At 36.5% G+C, this 19797-nt stretch overlaps 1 protein-coding gene across 2 annotated transcripts in view; it reads right to left on the reverse strand.

The window, feature by feature from the left end:
- Window positions 1–202: 202 nt before the first annotated feature.
- Rab6a (RAB6A, member RAS oncogene family) overlaps window positions 203–19797 on the reverse strand; it is a 34298-nt gene continuing 14703 nt past the window's right edge. Inside the window, exons 2-8 of one of the 2 annotated variants that reach the window (XM_021166102.3) lie at window positions 14475–14533; window positions 12666–12719; window positions 11183–11288; window positions 9285–9396; window positions 6514–6607; window positions 4376–4442; window positions 203–2195 (exon numbers count right to left, since the gene is read on the reverse strand). In XM_021166102.3, the coding sequence (XP_021021761.1) occupies window positions 2131–2195; window positions 4376–4442; window positions 6514–6607; window positions 9285–9396; window positions 11183–11288; window positions 12666–12719; window positions 14475–14533 (557 nt within the window). In that variant the 3' untranslated portion in view covers window positions 203–2130. Of the gene's footprint in view, window positions 2196–4375; window positions 4443–6513; window positions 6608–9284; window positions 9397–11182; window positions 11289–11354; window positions 11461–12665; window positions 12720–14474; window positions 14534–19797 lie in introns of both variants that reach the window. The other variant, XM_021166103.2, reaches the window with a different exon arrangement.

Raw genomic sequence — 19797 nt, forward strand, 5'->3', positions numbered from 1 at the left:
AAAAAAACATCTAGGCCATGAACACATTTCACTGTTTCAGTTTAAGAACTCCAAGTCAAATACAAAAAGCAGCATGAGCAGCAGCATGCTGGTTACTTCAAAACAACACAAAGAATCAAACGCAACAGTGGACGGAGGAAGATGATCACTCCCCCCTTTCCAGAAATCACAAGTCCTTCAAATAAAGAATGTGAACCGTGTGCCATATTGAATTGATATTTATTTCAGGACATGCCATGTCAAAATAAAACAAAAGAGTCAATCCTTGCTTTTAACAATAATGTGTATTATAAAAGCACTTTACAACTCCATCCCATGTTTGAGTATAAGTTACAGGGTATGTGGGCTAATTTATCTGAAAGTATTCCTCTATTCAGATCCTTAATCCAAGTGCTCTCCAAGTGTTACAAGGTGACACAGTACGTGAAAGTGGAGGAGGACAGGGAGAGGGGAGTAGGTTTTCCAGTTAGGGATTTTGTTGCAATGAGGAGGTGAGGAAGTATGAAGTTATTTTTGTTACCTTTTCATCTTTATACTGTGTTAAGTAATGCTTACAACATAAACTCCGCAGGCTGCTTCTGAGCTAGAACTCAGAATTTTTTTTCCTGCAAATAATGTATTTACAAATGTGTTTATTAACTTACACAGCAATCTCACAATAACTAGTAAAGATTAAAAGGGTGCACTCCTAGTATATTTGTTTGCAATGTTTCAAGGGAAATACATATTGCCATGGTGATGAAGCTCTAAATGTTCAACAAAACACCTAAAAATTCTAAGTTTTTTTAAAAAAAGGCAAAGAAATAAATATCACCAAAGAAAAAGATTAAGTGTAGCTTAAATACAAAACTAAATTGCTAGTTAACTTATTTATATAGATCTAATAAAAAGCAAAAAACACCTTGAAAGACCCAACATTTAAAAAATGCTAAAAAATAAGGCATAAATCTGCATTATAGTGACTTTTATTTCCATTTTCTCCTTTCCCTCTCTCTTACTGCATACTTTCTCTGACCTGCCCCTAGGGACTTCCAAGGAAATTATTTCCGTATTCAAATTTGAACCCACGTCCAGAGCGAAGGGTATCTGCTATTCTGTGAGGGTACTTTAGTTGGTAAACTTTAGATATTATTTCTACTAGATATAGCAGTTTTCTTCATGTTAAATTTATATTCTGATGGTTCTTAAAGGAAACTCATTTTTACAATGCCTTGTCTACCTAGCATTTTTTGGAAAAAACCCAAGTGAAATCTAATGCTTTAAAAGGTGTTACTTTTTTTTTTTTTAAAGACAGTATTTTGATAATTAAAACATTTTGGGATAACTGCTATAACTTTATAATTTCACCATGACGAAACAGATATTAAAAAATGGTTCAGAAGTACTTGGCTACTTTTCTCTCCCAGAGTCTAGTAAAGCTCATGTTCTGATCAGAAAGACATCTTATCTTCCTTTACCTGTAAGCACTCAGTAAATCCGTGGACTCATTTTGAAGACATACCAGAACCCTTTCCGGCACTGCCCATCATGATAGCAACAGCTGAGTTCTGACCTCAAAGAAGGTCTAAGTAATTTATATCAGTGCTCAAGAATAATTTTGGACATTGTGGCTCATGGCCTGGAGCTGTCTGTAAAACTATGGATAATTTCAAAGGGCTTGGCTAGACTGCGGTTTGCCATGTCTTGTTTGTTTGAGAAAGGGAAGAACAGGGAAGGGGAGAAGGAAGAGGCAAGAAAAGCTGGTAGACAGCAAGAAGGCAGGCAAAGCTGCTGTGAACACGCTGCTCTTTAACAAGCCACACACATACTGCTGAGATTTTCATCATTTTAAGTACATTATCATAACATTAAAAAGGGAAAAAAATGTTAAGAAAATGTATCTAATCCTCAAAGTTATCACGAGTATGCTGGAATTGTTTGGCTTTTAAAAAATATAAATAATAAAGACACTGACTTTTTTGTGCTTGTGAAGCTAATAGATCATCTCCACGAAACAGGCAGCAATGATGAATTGCAATACGTTATTACTGAAGGGAAAAGGTTCAAGCCAATATTCACACTGCAGTCAATGAAAGAGTATGGGGCCAAAGCAGTGAGCTTCTGCAGAAGGGTTGAAGGATGCCAGGGGGATTAGCAGGAACAGCCGCCTTCATTGACTGGTTGCTCCTGAGGCTTTTCCAGTTTTATGTCAATCACTGAAAACAAAAGTTAAGGAGTTGTATACAAAAGTACAAGTTTAACTGTTGAATTCTGACATCTCTGACAAGCCCCTTATACTTCTATTTGATTTCAGAACCTATTCAGTCATATATTCTCTCTTTGTTTTCCAAGACAGAGTTTCTGTGTAATAGCCTTGGCTGTCCTGGAGCTCACACTGCAGACCAGGTTGGCCGACTCAGAGATCTACCTTCAGAGTATACACTGAAGCTGTACAGTGAGCCTTCAACTGGTTGTTGGTAATTGAATTTAAGACTTCTGCTCACTTGGTAAACCCTACTCACTCTGGTCCGCTCTGCTCACTAACTCCCTGCTTGTTCCCACCCAAAGATTTATTATTATTATCTTACACGCTGAGCTATCTCACCAGCCTGAAGATGACATTTCTTCTTTTTTTTAACAAGTTTTTTTTTTAATGATTTATTTATTTATTATATGTAAATACACTGTAGCTGTCTTCAGACACTCTAGAAGAGGGAGTCAGATCTCGTTACGGATGGTTGTGAGCCACCATGTGGTTGCTGGGATTTGAACTCTGGACCTTCGGAAGAACAGTCGGATGCTCTTACCCACTGAGCCATCTCACCAGCCCGAAGATGACATTTCTTAAAGAATTATATATAGTAAGTATCTGACCATATCCTACAAAATAACTCAAATAAGGGGAAATTTTAATTTTACATGTTACTCTAACTCAGTAGAACTTACTATGTTATTAAAAGTAATAAATACTTAGAAATAAAAATCATTGAATACAGAGTGTCATGAAGTCTTCAGCTTAATAAATGTCTTTATAAGAGAAAACAGTAGACGGTAAATACAATGAAAACAACCAATCAAAACTCTTAGAAATCATTAGATGTGTTTCATTACATCTTGTTTCTAAACTAAGAAGCTATAATACAGTTCCATTCTGAGTTATTTCTTGTGCCAAGTCTGGGAAAATCTGGGATACAAAATGCAACTTCAGGAGACAGGGGATTTTAAGTTTTTTGCGTATTAAACAGCAAGTGAGGAAGCTAGGGGATAATGTTTCAGCAGCTAAGGGGGCTTGTGAGCTTCAGAGGATCTGAGTTCAGTTCCAAGCACTCACACTAGGTGGCTCACAACTATCTGAAACTCCAGCTCCAGAGGATCTTATGACCGACCTCTTCTGGCTTTTGTGGGCATGCATGTACACAATCTTTGGGGGTAAGGGGGAACAGAAGACTTAAAGCTGAGCCTAGTTGGCAGTGTGTCTCAAGACACCCTGGGTAAACCTCCCAATACCACATTAAGAACATTTTTTTGGTACATGTAATCTCTCTACTCTGACAGTGAAGGGTCAGATGTTTGGGACCAGACTGAAATCAAGACTGTTTCGAGACAAAAACCAAATTACACAAACAAACCCTATCCTACCACATCCTCACAGAAAGGAGCAGGTGAGCAAACAACAAAATCTGAGTAAGAAGCCAGGTCCATCTGGATAACTAGGCCTAATTTGCTACAGAACTCCTGAGTTTATGTACACCCAAGACACCAATTTCTACATTCAAGGTAATAGTCTACTATGACAGTTAATTTTGGTTGGCAACTTGACTAAACTCATAACATCAGGAGATAAGCTTCTGAGTGCTTCCAAGGAGATCTAAGGTGGGAAGACCCACACTGGATATGGGTGACATCATTTCATGGGCTGGGGTCCTGGACTAAATAAGAAGAAAAAGAGCAGAATACCAGCATTCACCTTTGCTTCCTGACGGCAGAAGCACCATGACCAGCCGCCCCATGATCGTAGATCATGAGAGAATTACTCTGCTTTGCATCTTCCCCACCATGGTGGGTGGGCCATGCCCTTAAACAGTGGGGCAAAATAAACCCTTCCACTCTCAGCTCCTTTTGTCTGGTGTTCTGTCCCACAACAGGTAACTAATAAGCCACAAGTATGGCTCCAAAAAATAGTAGTGACAGTCAATGTTTGTTCTCATTTTGTTTTTGTTTTTGTTGAGACAGGATCCTTCTACAAAGACCTAGCTATCCTAGAATTCACTGTGCAGACCAAGCTCGCCTCAAATTCAGAGATTTTCCTGCTTCTGCTTTCCCAGTGTTGGGTTAAAAACATGTGCCACTATGCTTGGCTAGACAGTGAAATTGTCTTAAAAAGCAAAAAGGATACTGTCTTCTCTGCTTCTGTCCTGTGTGCTTTCCATTCCAGGTAAAGCTGCAGCAACACGCCGGAAAAGCTGTGAGAAGAGAAGGTATTAAGCTGACGACCATAGGATGGCAAATAGGTTATTCCTCACTTAGATGACAGAATCAAGAAAGCAAGTTAAGACCTTAAAATAATTGATAGTAAGGTTTTGTTACTGTCATCTTACAGCTAGTATATTGTGATAAAAAAGTCAATTTCAAAGTACAATTATAAATATATATACATCCAACATTAGCACACCAAAAAATAAAATGTTTAATAGATCTGAAACTATATATAGTAAAACAGGAATAGGGCAAGGGAAAACGTTGCTTTTCACATAGACCAGACAGTAGATGCCACGATGCACAAGAACTGTTCTACCCCTAGACACTTTACCTATCTCAGTTTTTACCCCTCAACTCCAAATTGATATAATATGTAGTACCTATCCTTACCTGTCCTCCACCAATCCCACCCCAATCTTACTAAAATCAAAGTCTACACCATACTGTCTGTGGCTGTTTATCCTCAATTGTCAGTAACTGTATTATGAATTGGTTAGTGTAAATTCTACACGGTGGTGTAATCAAACAGCTGTAGTTGCTCTCTAAGTCAATATCCTACTCAAGGAACAACAGAGAGCTCACACCAGGCACCCTGACCTCATGGACGATACTAATTCCAGCACATCCAAGACCCACAGAATAATGACTCCCTTTTCTTCCCTAATTTTATTAATGTGGATCTTCCTGTGAGTCATTTTGGCTAAAGGTTTGTCTTATCTTTTCAAAAACAAAACAAAACAACAAAAAACAAACCCCAATTCTTTGTTTTGATGATTGTGTATTGTTTGTTGCTGGTCCCCTTTCACTAATTTCTGCCCTGATCTTAGTGTTTTTTTTCCCTCTACTGATGTAGAATTTGGTTTCTTGTTCTTAAGGCACATCATTAAATTTCTTACTTGAAGTCTCTCTGGTATGTAGGCACTTAGAGATATAAACTTCCTTCTTGGAATTACTTTCATTGTATCTCAAGAGTTTGATATGTTGTGTTTTCATTTGATTCCAGGGATTTTAAAAATTTATTTACTGCTTGATTTCTTCAAGGACCCATTCATTGTTTAATTTCTGTGAGTTTGTGTGCTGTTATTATTTCTATTGCTGTTTCCTTCAAGCTCAAATATTCTATCCCATCTTTGATCTATTCTGTTACTGAGACTTTCCACAGAGCTTGTTTGTTTGTTTGTTTAATAATAAATATTTATATATTTATTATTAAACAATTATATTATAAATTATAAATAATAATAAAGATTTATTTATTACTATATATAAGTACACAGTAGCTGTCTTCAGACACCCCAGAAGAGGGCGTCAGATCTCATTATGGATGGTTGTGAGCCACCATGTGGTTGCTGGGATTTGAGCCAACGAAACGAAAGTTATTAGGCTTTATCTAAAAAACTATGCATTCCATTACAATAGGAGATCTAAAAGAAATGAATAAATTTTTAGAGGCATATGATCTACCAATTTACCAAAATGAGATAAACAATTTAAATAGATCCATATCAAGTGAAATTAAAGCAGTAATGAAAAGTTTCCCAACAAGGCTGCTCAAACAAGGCCTGACAACTTCAACAAGAGTTGACACCACAGGCCCCACTCCTAGAAGAGCTATAAGCAACTAACAATTTCTTTAAAAAAAAAAAAAAAAAAAAAAAAGATTTATTTTTATTTTATGTATATATGAGTATTCTGTAGCTGTCTTAAGAGGATATCAGTTTTCCTTTATTAGTCTTAACTGCCAAAAAATGAAGTGACCTTTAAGACAATGAAACAGATATAATGAGAGTATGGAAGTTCAAAACTTTATACTCAGAAATACTGCAATCATAATGAATTTGTTATCCTGTGTGTAATCTGAACAGTTGGATAAATATTTTCTTTTTACAAAAACTATGCCACAGATATTTTTTCTTACTCTCTGAAAATATATTTCTAGGTCATGAATTGCTATTGCTAATTGAAAGAAACCTTTACACTAAAAAAAATAGCTTACTCACAATTATTTCACATTTTCATAAGTTAGGAACAAACATTCCTACAAATAAGACTTACCTGCTTTACATTGTATCCTGCTTTTGCACTGGTTTCAATAAACATAACATTCAGCTCTTTGGCTTTCCTTTCTCCCTCCTCAATTGACACTTGCCTATAGGAAAATTTTTAAAAAGACAAACTCTTATTTTTGAAAAATGAAATCATAAAACTATAAACCAAGTTCTATTGGTTTTGGCTATAGAAACAGCCATTAGTTTGAAAACATAACTGTGTGTAGCACTCAAGAACTGTCTGTGTCTGTGTCTATGTGTATGTTATATTTATTGCTCTTCCCTAGTACTGGGAATTGAACTTAGGGTCTTACACATGCTGGGCAAAAGCTCTTCGGAGCATATACAGTTTACTGACTTTAAAAAAATCCTTCATTTATTTCATGTGTATAGTGTTCTTTCTGCCTGCGTATATGTCTGTTTACCACATACATGCCTAGTATCCACAGAGGCTTTCAGAAGAGGGCACTGGAACACTTGGAACTAGAGTTACAGATAGTCATAAGCCTATGGTGCTAAACCATTGCCCTCTGGAAGAGCAGCCAGTACTCTTAACTACTAAGCTATCTCTCCAGCCCCTTAATCAAATTGTGTGTGTCTGTGTGCCTGTGTGTAAAAAGAATTTTAAGCTAGGGGTAGCAGCACATGCCTTTAAAACCAGCACTCAGGAGGCAGAGGCAGGAGGATTACTGAGTTTCAAGTCAGCCTGTTCTACAGAGAATTTCAGGACAGCCAGAGACCAATAAAGAAAGACAGGGCCTCATGTAGCCCAGGATGACTTTGAACTTCTGATCTCCCTGTCTCAACCTCCCAAAGTACTGGAATTACACAAACATGCTATCATGCCATTTTATAACGTAGTGCCTTTGACACTACATAAAAACACAGTAAAACCTCCGTGAACTTAGCTACATTGTCAACCCCCAATTTAACTATCTCTCTGTGTGTGAGTATGTGTTGCTGGTGACTGTACTTGGGTGAGTGTGCACGAAAAACTGAAAAGAACAAGGTATGCTTCCCTATATATAGTTCCCTGCCTAGTAGTCCCAGCCATCCTCTTTGCCTTTGTGGCTCCAACATTGGAGTTACAAACAAGGCACGGGCCATCTCGGCTTTTCATGCATTAGCAATCTGAACTCAGGTCCTCAGGTTTGCACAATTCCTCTTCTCCACTGAACCATCTCCCTAGCCCCATAAAACGAAGATTTATTTTATTAATGTGTTTTTATTTGGCTGAACCCATTGAGTGTTTTTGTTTTGAGCTCCCTAGCTGGGAACTTGCTAGCCTAAGATGATTTTAAATTTCTCATCTTCACCTCTCTGATTGCAGGCATGCACCATCACTCTAAGTTTTAAGCAGTGCTAGGGTCAAAAACACAGGCAGGGCCTCATGCATGTTAGGCAAGTAAGTACTCTACCATCAGATCCAATCTTTTGACTTAAAAACCACTTATTTGTCCATGTATATGTATGGGCACACATGAACTAGTTTTCTTCTTTCATCACATGGATCCCAGGGATCAAACTTAGCCCATCCAGCTTCGTGGAAAGTGCCTTACCTCCTAAGCCATTACTGGTCTGCCCCTCTTTTTACTTTTAAAATGTTAGTGACTGAACTGCATGTAGTGGCTTATTCCTATAATCCCAAATCTCAGGGAAGAGGCAGCAGGATCTTGAGTTCAAGGCCAGCTTGGTCTGAATGAGTTCTAGGCAAGCCTGGGTTTAAGAGTAAGGCCCTGACACAAATACACACCCCAAACAAATAAATCTTAAGATATCTACCACTGAGCCACATCCCAACCTTTTACCTGTCTCAAAAAAAGAAAAGACTACTTTTCTTTTTTTTTTTTTTTAAAAGATTTATTTATTTATTATATGTAAGTACACTGTAGCTGTCTTCAGACACTCCAGAAGAGGGCGCCAGATCTCGTTACGGATGGTTGTGAGCCACCATGTGGTTGCTGGGATTTGAACTCTGGACCTTCGGAAGAGCAGTCGGGTGCTCTTACCCACTGAGCCATCTCACCAGCCCCCAAGACTACTTTTCAATTATACTAAAAATTCAATTTTATTTCTGCCATTGAGCAGAAGTAGGCTTAACATCTGCACAATTCTTTACAAATAAACTACATCACATTTTAGTTAATAGCATGAGTTCATCACCTGAATTTCAATATCCAACTCATGAATGAATTAAGTAATAAATAAATAAATAAATAGTAAAAGCTTTACTTACTAATTAAACAGTGTGGCCAAGACTAAACCAGAAAGCATAAAGAACTCTGAAAGCCATTCACAAAGAAGCTACAGTGAATGTTAATATACTTTGTATCTTCTGACTTGAATGAGCTTTGCGCATTCGATTAAGGTATTACAATTAAGCTGTTCATACTCAGTTAAATCTGTAACCACCACACAATCAAAAACCACACGAACACACAGACCATACTGCTGAATTATAATGAAATTATGTGACTGTTTAATTAGAAACTACAAGTATGTGTGTCTAATCATTAAGAACATTTTTTTTTTAAGTGTAGTTATTTTGGGTAGTCTGCTCCACTTATTAAACCTTAAAAATTATAAAATATTTGTTGGCTTCATGTGTAACAATTCTGTAAAAGAGTTGTGCATGGGCTTACACAAAAGAAGTTTAATTTTTATACTTATATTTCAGGTACCACCCTAAAAATAAAATGAAATCTCTCCTTTTCAAAAGCATTTTTGGTAAACAAACATATTTAACTCAGAAGCTAAACATTCAAAGTTATTTCATACCTCTTATCAGCAAGATCTGTTTTATTTCCTACTAGCATGATGATGACATCACTTCCTCTCTCTGTTCTGACATCATCAATCCATTTTGTAGTTTGCTGGAATGAGTTAACATCTGGCATTGAGAGCAGACAGAGGGATTAGTGTTACTGAAAATGCCTCCCCCAGTGAAGAACACTTCCCACAAATACCCTAAAAGAGGGAAGGGGGACAGCACATTAAGACCCCATTTTTAATGTGCCTACAATGTAACTCCATTTTATCTAATTACAACTGTCAGTGATCTAAACGAGTCTGAGGAAAATAAAATCCTCAATGTTCATTTTGGAGAAAAGTTTTTTTCTTGACAATGACCAAACTATTGTTAAGCACTACATAATTATAAAAACAAAAAGTTTTCTGAAATTTAAGGACAGCTACTGCAGATAATATGGTGTTACATTGCCACAATGCTTTTTTTGATCATTTATACTAATACATACAAAACATGACAAAGAAAGCATTTCCAAAGTATGTCAGCCAGGAAGTCCCAACACATCCAGAAAATCCATCAAGCCTTTCTATAGCTTTCAACACCACTGTGCTTGCATTGCTTACTCAGTTTGTGATCACTTTAACCTTATTTTAAAAATCCTTTCTTCTGCTTCTACTACCTCTTCTGGGATTAAAAGTATGCGCCACCAGGCCTGGCTCTTACATTTGTTTTCTATTAGAATCTATGTGAAGAAACCTTAACTTAATTAGTTTGATATACCAGGCTCACTTCTAACTGAAGTCACCCTTTTTAGTAGTATTTTAACCACATTTGTGGAATTTTAAAAAAAACCATGACAAACTTCACTTGCTTTGGTTAAAGTAAACACAAACACTTTAAAGCTGCAAAACAGGTCAATGCATTATAATGAAAATTAATTTTTTAAAAACAAGTAGCAACCTGAAGTAAAGCTGCAAGAGAAGACTGCTAAAGCACACATCCAAAAAAGGTTTAAAAAAAAAGAAAAAGAAAAAAATATATCTCAGAATGTAATCTAATTTTGCCACTGTAATTACTGTTTAGTAAGACTTTTGGCTGAGTACACAAAATGTCTATTAATATTATGACTAGTCCAAATGAGTCACCTGTATGTGGTATTTTTATAGGAGTCCAGGCTTTCCTATAAATTATGGACTAGTGTATGAAATGATGTTAAATATTGCCTCACAAGTGTAATAAAACAATTTATAAAGAATTCCAACCAGAGAGCACTCACCAATACTCCATGGGAATTTATAGTTACTTAAAAGACCAAAGGCATTCAGGTTTTGAAAAAAGAAAGAAAAATCATCTTTCATTCCCCATTAATTTTTTTTCTTGGAGAAAAATGAAAGTGTAATTTGTTAACAATAAAGAAAAATAATTCACAAAATGCACATATTCAAGCAAAAATGGCTAACAGAAAATACACATTATGCTTCTGTTTTTCTCTCTATAAAAGAATGACTACAAGAGGGAAGCAGAGAAAATGCTAGCTGGCAGAAACTTTTAAAAGCCTCAACACAAGCCATGAAGGATCTGGTAAACTTGGAACAGGCTTAAATAAAGATTATCTTTGAAATCTGAGATAAATTAAGAAATAATATCCCTTTAACTATAATTATGGGATAGTTTATGGATAAGAGGATACTCTGAAATCCTTGAAATAGTATCCATAACTGAATCCAAAAGACAGTGAAAACCCCAGCACACAGACGTTGAGCGTACTGGTACAAACAGAGAGGCAAGGATTTTTGCTATTCTGGGATACAGTTTGCTATGATAAAATGTTTTTCATGCCAGTAAGGAAAACAAGCACAAGACAAACATGCATGCAGCTAGGCTAAAGGTTGGAAATAGATTAGAAATGCATAATCCCCCCACTCACTTGTGATATCATAAACAACAACTGCCACAGTGGAGTCACGAATGTAGCTAGGAATCAAGCTCCTGAACCGCTCTTGACCTGCTGTGTCCCATAATTGCAATCGCACCTAACAACAAAATCAGTCAAACAAGCGAGAAAAGTAAGAAAGGTCAACCCATTGCAGTATACCTACTTGTGATATCGTAAACTACTACGGCTGCAGCAGAGTCACGGATGTAACTGGGAATGAGGCTACGGAAACGTTCCTGACCCGCAGTATCCCACAGTTGCAGCCTGATCTGTGGGATGGGAAAAAGTAAATAAAAAAAAAACAAAACAAAAATTCCAAAAAAATAATACTTAAAAAAGTGTTTTTCTTTTTGTAACATGAGTGGTAGACAACTCATGAAGAGGTTTAATGTAGAGGAATGAAAACAACATTAAAAAACTCCTTTCTGAAAAGGGAGCAGTAGTACAAACTTGTTTGTTTTGAAGGTATAATCACTGAAAATGATTTGCAAAAGATTTCACAAAATAAATAAAGCATTCCCCAACCCTCCCTGTAAGTTTGAGTCTCAGTGTCTTCCAAATGATCAGAAGTAGATGGTTGATGTTCAAATACTGAGCATAAGAGAGAATGAAGGTAAATGTTAATGGAAACATCAAGCTATCAGATGACCGTGAGCATGAGTCTATGATTACTGTTTTGTTTCTCCTACACATTTGTGCCCAGACCATTGTAAATAATGGGGGAGAGGATAGAAAAAAGAATCTTACATAAAAATGTTCTTTACTTTTTTCCTGCCACATCCACATTATAGAAAATCCTAAAAATAAGTCTTCTTAGCCATACAAAGCAGTTTCCAAGCTCAAGTTTTAAGAAAAGCTATATTACATACTATATTAATCCAACCCCCCCATACTTCATAAATAAGAAAAATATTAGAGATGTTTCACATTTTGGGTGCATTAAGTTATTCACAGTTTAAGTGATGGTAGATATCTCTTCAAGGAAGAGTGGGCTAAATATAATTTTTTTCAAAGAAACACTCAACAACATGGAAGATTAAAAATAAGACAGATTTCTCCCCATTTAATCACTGTTACACATTCTATTCTGACAAAGAAAGCCTTTAAGTTCACATACTATAAAATCTTTCTGAATGACTTGACTTACTGTTCAAAAACTAAAATTTCTTCATGAAAATTCCTTTAATTCTCTTATACATCTATCTGTTGTCCTTTTTATTTATCAAGATAGTAAAAAAAAGTCTAAAGACATTAGGAATTTACAAACTAATTCTGACTTTCTTGCTTTGAGCGTTAAATAGAAATAATAAATCAGACAAAAAAAAAAAAACCAAAAAAAAACTCCATAGTAAATTTTTTCAAGACCTGATTTTGGTAATTTTGCTAAGCACTTCTCATACTGACTAAGCTGTGATCCTAGTTTTCTAGCCTGAAGTGTTGCAGAAAACTGCACACTGAAAACAACATTACTCACGGTTCTATCCTCCAAGTACATTGTTTTTGATAAGAAGTCAATGCCAATTGTTGCCTATAAAACAAAACAAAAGAGTTAGCAAGTAATAATAGTTTGGTGTAGCCAGCAGTTTAGGATAACAAACAGGATTTATGAATGTGAAAGAAATAATAAATACAGACATAACAACACTTTGTCAAGCAAGAATGAACATGTCCAATGTTAACTGTTTCCATGTACTAAGCACAAACTCTGTGTTGGAGACTAATTCCTTTGGGCCCTTTATGTGATCAACTCTCACCCTCATTCATGAAGGATAACTCATTCTCATAACAATTTTTCTCATTACATAGAGAACAGGACAATGGGGATTTTTATATGGTTTTTTTGTTTGTTTGTTTGTTTTGTTTTTGTTTTCGAGACAGGGTTTCTCTATATAGCCCTGGCTGTCCTGGAACTCACTCTGTAGACCAGGCTGGCCTTGAACTTAGAAATCCGCCTGCCTTTGCCTCCTGAGTGCTGGTATTAAAGGTGTACGCCACCACGCCCGGCTATATGTATATTTTTTACCAGGATATTCAAATATCTGAATACAAATCTTAGCCCGATTATCTTAATGTTCCCCAGTAAGAATGGCTTTTATCTATCTATCTATCTATCTATCTATCTATCTATCTATCTATCTATCTATTGTATTATGAGTACACTGTAGTTGTCTTTAGACACACCAAAAGAGGGTGTCAGATCACACTGCAGGTGGTTGTGAGCCATGGTTGTTAGGAGTTGAACTCAGGACCTTTGGAAGAGCAGCCAGTGCTCTAAACCACTGAGCCATCTCTCTAGCTCAGAAGGCTTTTATCTGTCCCAACAACAATTTTATGAATTTTATCTTGATGCAAACATAACCATGCCTAAACTTCCTACATAATGGTTTGTTCTGGCATCAGAGACAGCCAGAGACCAATAAATATGACTTCCAAGGAAACATAATTCTTCTAGTATGGAAGTAATATATTAAAGAAACAGATTTTTTTCTTTATCTTTCAGTGATAAGCATCTCCTATGATCCAAACACAGTGTAAAAATACTATGTGCCTGGTTAAATAATAAAGACTTTTAAAAGGTAAAAACTAGGAGGGAAAAAAAGGTGGATATTAAGGAAGTCTATTTTAAATAGGAAGATAAATTAAAGTAACTGGACATGGGGGCTCAAGTGACAGCCAGCAGTTAAGAGCAGCTCTTTTCCAGGAAAGCATGTTCAATTCCCAGCCTTCACTTGGTGCTAGTCAACCATCCATGAATATAGTTCCAGGGGATCTAATGCCCTATTCTGATGCCCACGGCACAAAGCATGCACATACATACATGTAAGCAAAACACCCACACATAAAATAAAATAGATCTCATTTTAAAAGAAAAAGGAAAAAAGCAGCTATGTGTTGGCATGTCCCTCCCTGCTTACAATCTATTGACAAATTATATGAACTAGCTAGTCCATTGTAAGTTTCCCATCATGATGGCCTAAATTCTCTTATGTCATAAGCTAAAATAAATTCTCAAAAAGAAATCTCAGACTTGGATAAGTTGTCTATTAAAAAATTCTAATATCATTTCTAATTCCCTCTCAGATGACAGCAAAAATAATTTTTCAATAGACTTTGAAAGAAGTAAACTGACTAATAAGGTTATGACTATGGACAAGATCATTTATGTTTTATATAAATTACACATTATACAAAGCACTTTTATATCTATGGCTGCATGTAAATGAATGAACTTCATTCCTCTTAACATTAAGAGATAAGCTATGAATTGGCAAAAATAAAATACCTGATAGGTGTTGTCAAAACTGTCATACATGAATCTGGTGATCAAGGACGTCTTTCCAACTGAAATGAAAAAGAGAGAAATATGCTTAGTGAACACATTAAGTACATTAGGTTCCCAGGCATTGTTCAAAGAATTGCAATTAAGTTAAATGGAAAATATATTCAATGGTTTTATCCAAAGTTTGCTGACAGGACTGTCTCATTAACAGATAACGGGTTTTTTTTACACTAAAGGTACAGGCAAGTATTTAACTAAAAGCTGAGGAAAATGAAGAGATAGGATGGAACAAAATAATGTTGATATTGCAAATTCACAAAAAGCAAAAGCAGGTATTACTTGGTAACAATGGGAGGTAGAAAAGAACAAACAAAACAAAACTCATACCATCTCATGCTCAATTTGTTTAGTGAATTAAATCCATAGGAGTAAAAAGACAAGCAGTGCTGCAAATGGGTTACAGGGCTTTAAGAACTAATTTTTTTTTTAAATAAAAACTTCTTAATAAAAGTACACTTTCTTTTTTTTTTTTGTTTTTAATTTATATGAGTACACTGTAGCTGTCTTCAGACATTCCAGAAGAGAGTATATGATTCCATTACAGATGGTTGTAAGCCACTATGTAGTTGAGTTCTTTGATGGGTTATCAGGGCTTTAAGAACTAGACTGTTGTGGGACATGGTGTCACACGTCTTTAATCCCAGCACTTGGGAGGCAGAATTTCTAAATTCAAGGCCAGGCTGGTCTACAAAGTGAGTTCCAGGACAGCCAGGGCTATACAGAGAAACCCTGCCTCGAGAAAAAAAAAAAGAACTAGACTCTAGTTCTCTATGAGTATACTGTAGCTGTGTTCAGACACACCAGAAGAGGGCATCAGATCCCATTACAGATGGTACCACCATGCGGTTGCTAAGAATTGAACTCAGGACCTCTGGAAGAGCAGTCAGTGCTCTTAACCACTGAGCTCTCTCTCTAGTCTTACAATCCAATTTTTGCTAAATAGCCCAGGCTGGCCTTAAACTTCTGGTCATTCTCTTGTCTCAGTCTCTGGTGCAAGGAATTATAAGCATGTGCCAATATGTCTCATTATAATTCAACTTTGCATTGGAATTTTTAGGAAAAACCAGCTAGACTGATATAGTGAAATACTGGGAATGTCCTTACTAAGGAGTACATTCTCCAAGAACAAGAACCACATCTAATAACTTTTCTATTTTTCTAGTCACTTCACATAGATTCTAATACAAAACAAATTTAAGAGTGAGGTAGACTTGTTGAGTTCAAAGCCAGTCCAGTCTACAATGAGTTCCAGATAAGCTAAGGCTACACAGTGAGGCCTTGTCTTAAAAATATCAAAACAACAAATAAAACAAATGTAATAATTCTTTAAGTTAGGAAGGAACCAGGTTAATAAACTTCTCAAATGCTCTCCAAAATGTAAATATTTTGGGCCAAGATAAAAAGTCACACCCAGTATTGACATTTTAGTATAATTTTAAATGAGTTTTGTTTTCTTTTAAAAAATATTTCAGCTTAAATTATGTGTATATGTGCCTACACACGTATAGGGAGGATATATGCATATAAGTGTGGGTACCTACACAGGTCACAGGCCACAATCTACCAGAAACTGGAGTCACTGGTAATTGTGAACAGCTCAGAATGGGTGATGGGAACTGAACTCAGGTCCTCTACAAGAACAGTTATATATTCTTAAGCACTGAGCCATTCTCCAGCTCCAAAAGAAATTGTTTTGTTTTTTGAGACAGGGTTTCTCTGTGTAACCCTGGATGTTCTGGAACTCCCCCTGTAGTCCAGGCTGGCCTCGAACAGAGATATGTTTGCCTCTGCTTTCTAAGTGCTGGGATTAAAGATGTGTACCACCACACCTAGCAAAATAAGGAATCCTTAACAACATGTGTAAGACCTCAATATTCAATACAACAGAATACTCAGAGAAAAAAGAACAACAACAACAAATCTAAATAAATGGAAGGCTATATTAACTAGCTGGTTGCCCTTCTAGAAGAGGTTCGATACCCAACACCTACATGGTGAATCTAGTTTCAGGAGATCTCTTTCTCTTCTGAACTCTGCAAGCCCCATGCATGCACTTGGTGCACAGATATACATGTAGGCAAAAATACACACATGAAATAAGTAAGTAAATAAATAGATAAAAAAACAAATAACTAATGCTAAAAGACTCCAAGTCACACACAGGCCCTGTTATAGAAGCTTTTTGAAAAACTACTAAATCAATCCTTAAATTTATTTAGAAATACAAATAATTTAGAATAGTTAAAGCAATCCTGATAGCAGTGAACACCTTCAAAACTGACTATGATAAACTACCAGAGTCCAGAGAGTATGATACTGAATACTGGCTTAAAGACTGAAAAGCAGATCAATGGAACACAACCAGGTCTAGAAATAGATAAAAATCTCCAGGCATTTGAATAAACATCTCTATCTCTCTGAGACCAAAACTCTACTTCCTCTGATTTACACCCTTCTCCAAAAGGAGCAGAGATCAGACTTTTATATTTTCCCTCAATCATAGCATCATAGTATCTCAATAGTATAAGAAAACTCAGAGTCAGGCAGTGGTGGCGCACGCCTTTAATCCCAGCACTTGGCAGGCAGAAGCAGGTGAATTTCTGAGTTTGAGACCAGCCTGATCTATAGAGTGAATTCCAGGATAGCCAGGGCTACACAGAGAAACCCTGTCTCAAAAAAACAAAAATCAAAAAACCCACAACAAACAAACAAACAGCACCCCCCCCCCCAAATAAACCAAAAAATTCAGGTTTTAAAAAGCATTTGTAGCGTAAAATGTTTCCCTGAAATGAAACAAGAGTATTTTGCCAAGCATGGTGGTGCTTGCCTTCATTCCCAGTTCTCAAGAGGCAGAAGCAGGTGGATGAGTCTGAAGCTACCCTGGTCTATACAGTGAGTTCTAGTACAGCCAGGGCTATATAAAGATCCTGTCTCACCCCCATTCCCCAATAACAGTATTTTATTACCACTTATGATAGTGTTGCACATACCAGATGTCTTAAAGAAACTTTTATTCTAATTCTCACTCTACAGAATTAGTGGGAAAAAAAATAATTCTTTTCTGCCAACTTTTATTTAGGGAAAACCTTTGATCTTTGTGTGGTGGTGCACACCTATACTCCTAGAACCCAGGAAGCAGAGACAAGAGGATTACTGCAAATTTAAAGCCACTGTGGTTTTCACTGTAAGTTCTAGGACAATAACACTCTGTCCAGTTCCCCATTATCCCTCGCACACGCATTTTCTTGTCCTTAATGAAAATCAACAAATGAGCTAGAGATAGTTTAGCAAGTAAGAGCACCTTTTGTTCTTATAGAAGATCCAGGTTCAGTTCCCAGCATCACACTGTGGTTCACAACCATCCCTAACTTCAGTCCCAAGGGCTCCAATGCTCTCTTTTGAACTCCGCAGGCAGCAGGCACACATGTAAAGCACCTCATACATGTAGGCAGAACACTCATACACATAAATATTTTTTTGAAGAAAATTAACAAGAAACAACTAAAAAAAAAAAACTAGACAATCCTGAAATGTTCAGAAATAAGGTTAATATTCATTTTTGCCCAAGCTGGGCTTGAAGTCCTTAACCATTCAGGTAGCTGGAACCATGGGTGCCTGCCGTAGTACTTACTCAGCTACATTTTGTTTTAATATAACTTTAGGAGAAAACAAACGATAATTCAGTCTAGCTCTATAGAAAATGGCTTACTGTGTTTTTTGAGACAGGGTCTCTCTATACAGTCTCGGCTGTCTTGGAACTTGTTATGTAGACTAGGCTGGCTTCCAAGTCTCAGACCTCTGCAGGTTTCTGCCTCCTCCCAGAGTGCTGGGATTAAAGGTTTGTGTCACCATATCCAGCTAATTTTTGTGTTTTAAAACTTCAGGGAATTTGAGAGGTTTAGTTGATTTCTGTTGCTGTAGAATTATAGCACTCAAGTGAGATAAAATAATGCAATGAAATTTATTTGCAGCTAAGTTTTTCTGCTGTGATCCCAACATCTCAGTCATTATTACCACAGAATATAACTATTACTACAGCATATTAAATGTAATACACTATAAAAATAGTTAAGAACAGAGATCATACAATCATCTTGGAAGATGCATTTGTGTGTGTGTGTATGTGTGTGTACAGAGGTGAACTTTAAGTGGCTTCCCCAATCACTTTCTATATTACTTTGACCTGTTTTATCAAGATTATTTATTGTGTGTATCTATCTATCTATCGATCGATATAGATAGATATAGATAGATAGATATCCCAGAACAGGTAGATAGATAGATAGATAGATATCCCAGAACAGGTAGATAGATAGATAGATAGATAGATAGATAGATAGATAGATAGATATCCCAGAACAGGTAAGTAGAGGGAAGAAAAGAAAGGAAGTCAGGGGACAACTTTTCAGGACCTAGTTATTTTCTTCCATTTTGTTTTTGAGGCAGAATCTCTTGTTATTTCTGCTGCTGCATTATTTAGCCCAGTTTCCTATTGATTCTGCGGTCTCCACCTTCCACCCAGTCTTAGGGATGAGGGCTTTACAGCTTTATACCACCTCATCCAATTGTTATACAAAATTTGTGAACAATTTCAGATTTTTATGGCTACTGCTTTTATCTACTAAGCCATCTCGCCAGCTTTACCATCTTATTTTTTGAAGCAGATCTGGAACTGACCTTTAAGGCTATGCTGGCTGGCCAGCCTAAAGCCCTAGGGCTCCTCGTCTCCCTACTTCCTTAGTGCTGGGATTATATGGGCACACCATGTCCAGTTTTTTGTTTTTGTTTTTTTAATTAAAAGAAAAATTTAGGGGGGGGAGGATACAGGGGACTTTCGGGATAGCATTTGAAATGTAAATGAAGAAAATATCTAATAAAAAATTGAAAAAATAAAAGGAAAAAAGAAAAATTTAGAACTCAGCAATGGTGGTGCATGCTGTTAATCCCAGCACTGGGGAAACAGAGGCAGGCAGATCTCTGAGAACGAAGCCACCCTGGTCTATATAGGGAGTTCCAGAACAGCCAAGGCTAAACAGAGAAACCCAGTCTCAAACAAACAAAACAGTAATACAAATAAAAAATATTTTAGAGCCGGGCAGTGGTGGGAGCACTTGGGAGGCAGAGGCAGGTGGATTTCTGAGTTCGAGGACAGCCTGGTCTACAAAGTGGGTTCCAGAACAGCCAGGAGTATACAGAGAAACCCTGTCTCGAAAACAAAAACAAAAACAAAAACAAAACAAAATAAAATAAATTTAGATTTCTTTTT

The sequence above is a fragment of the Mus caroli genome, unplaced genomic scaffold (assembly GCF_978045245.1).
Source record: "Mus caroli unplaced genomic scaffold, Mus_caroli_1 scaffold_8, whole genome shotgun sequence".
NCBI lineage: Eukaryota > Metazoa > Chordata > Mammalia > Rodentia > Muridae > Mus > Mus caroli.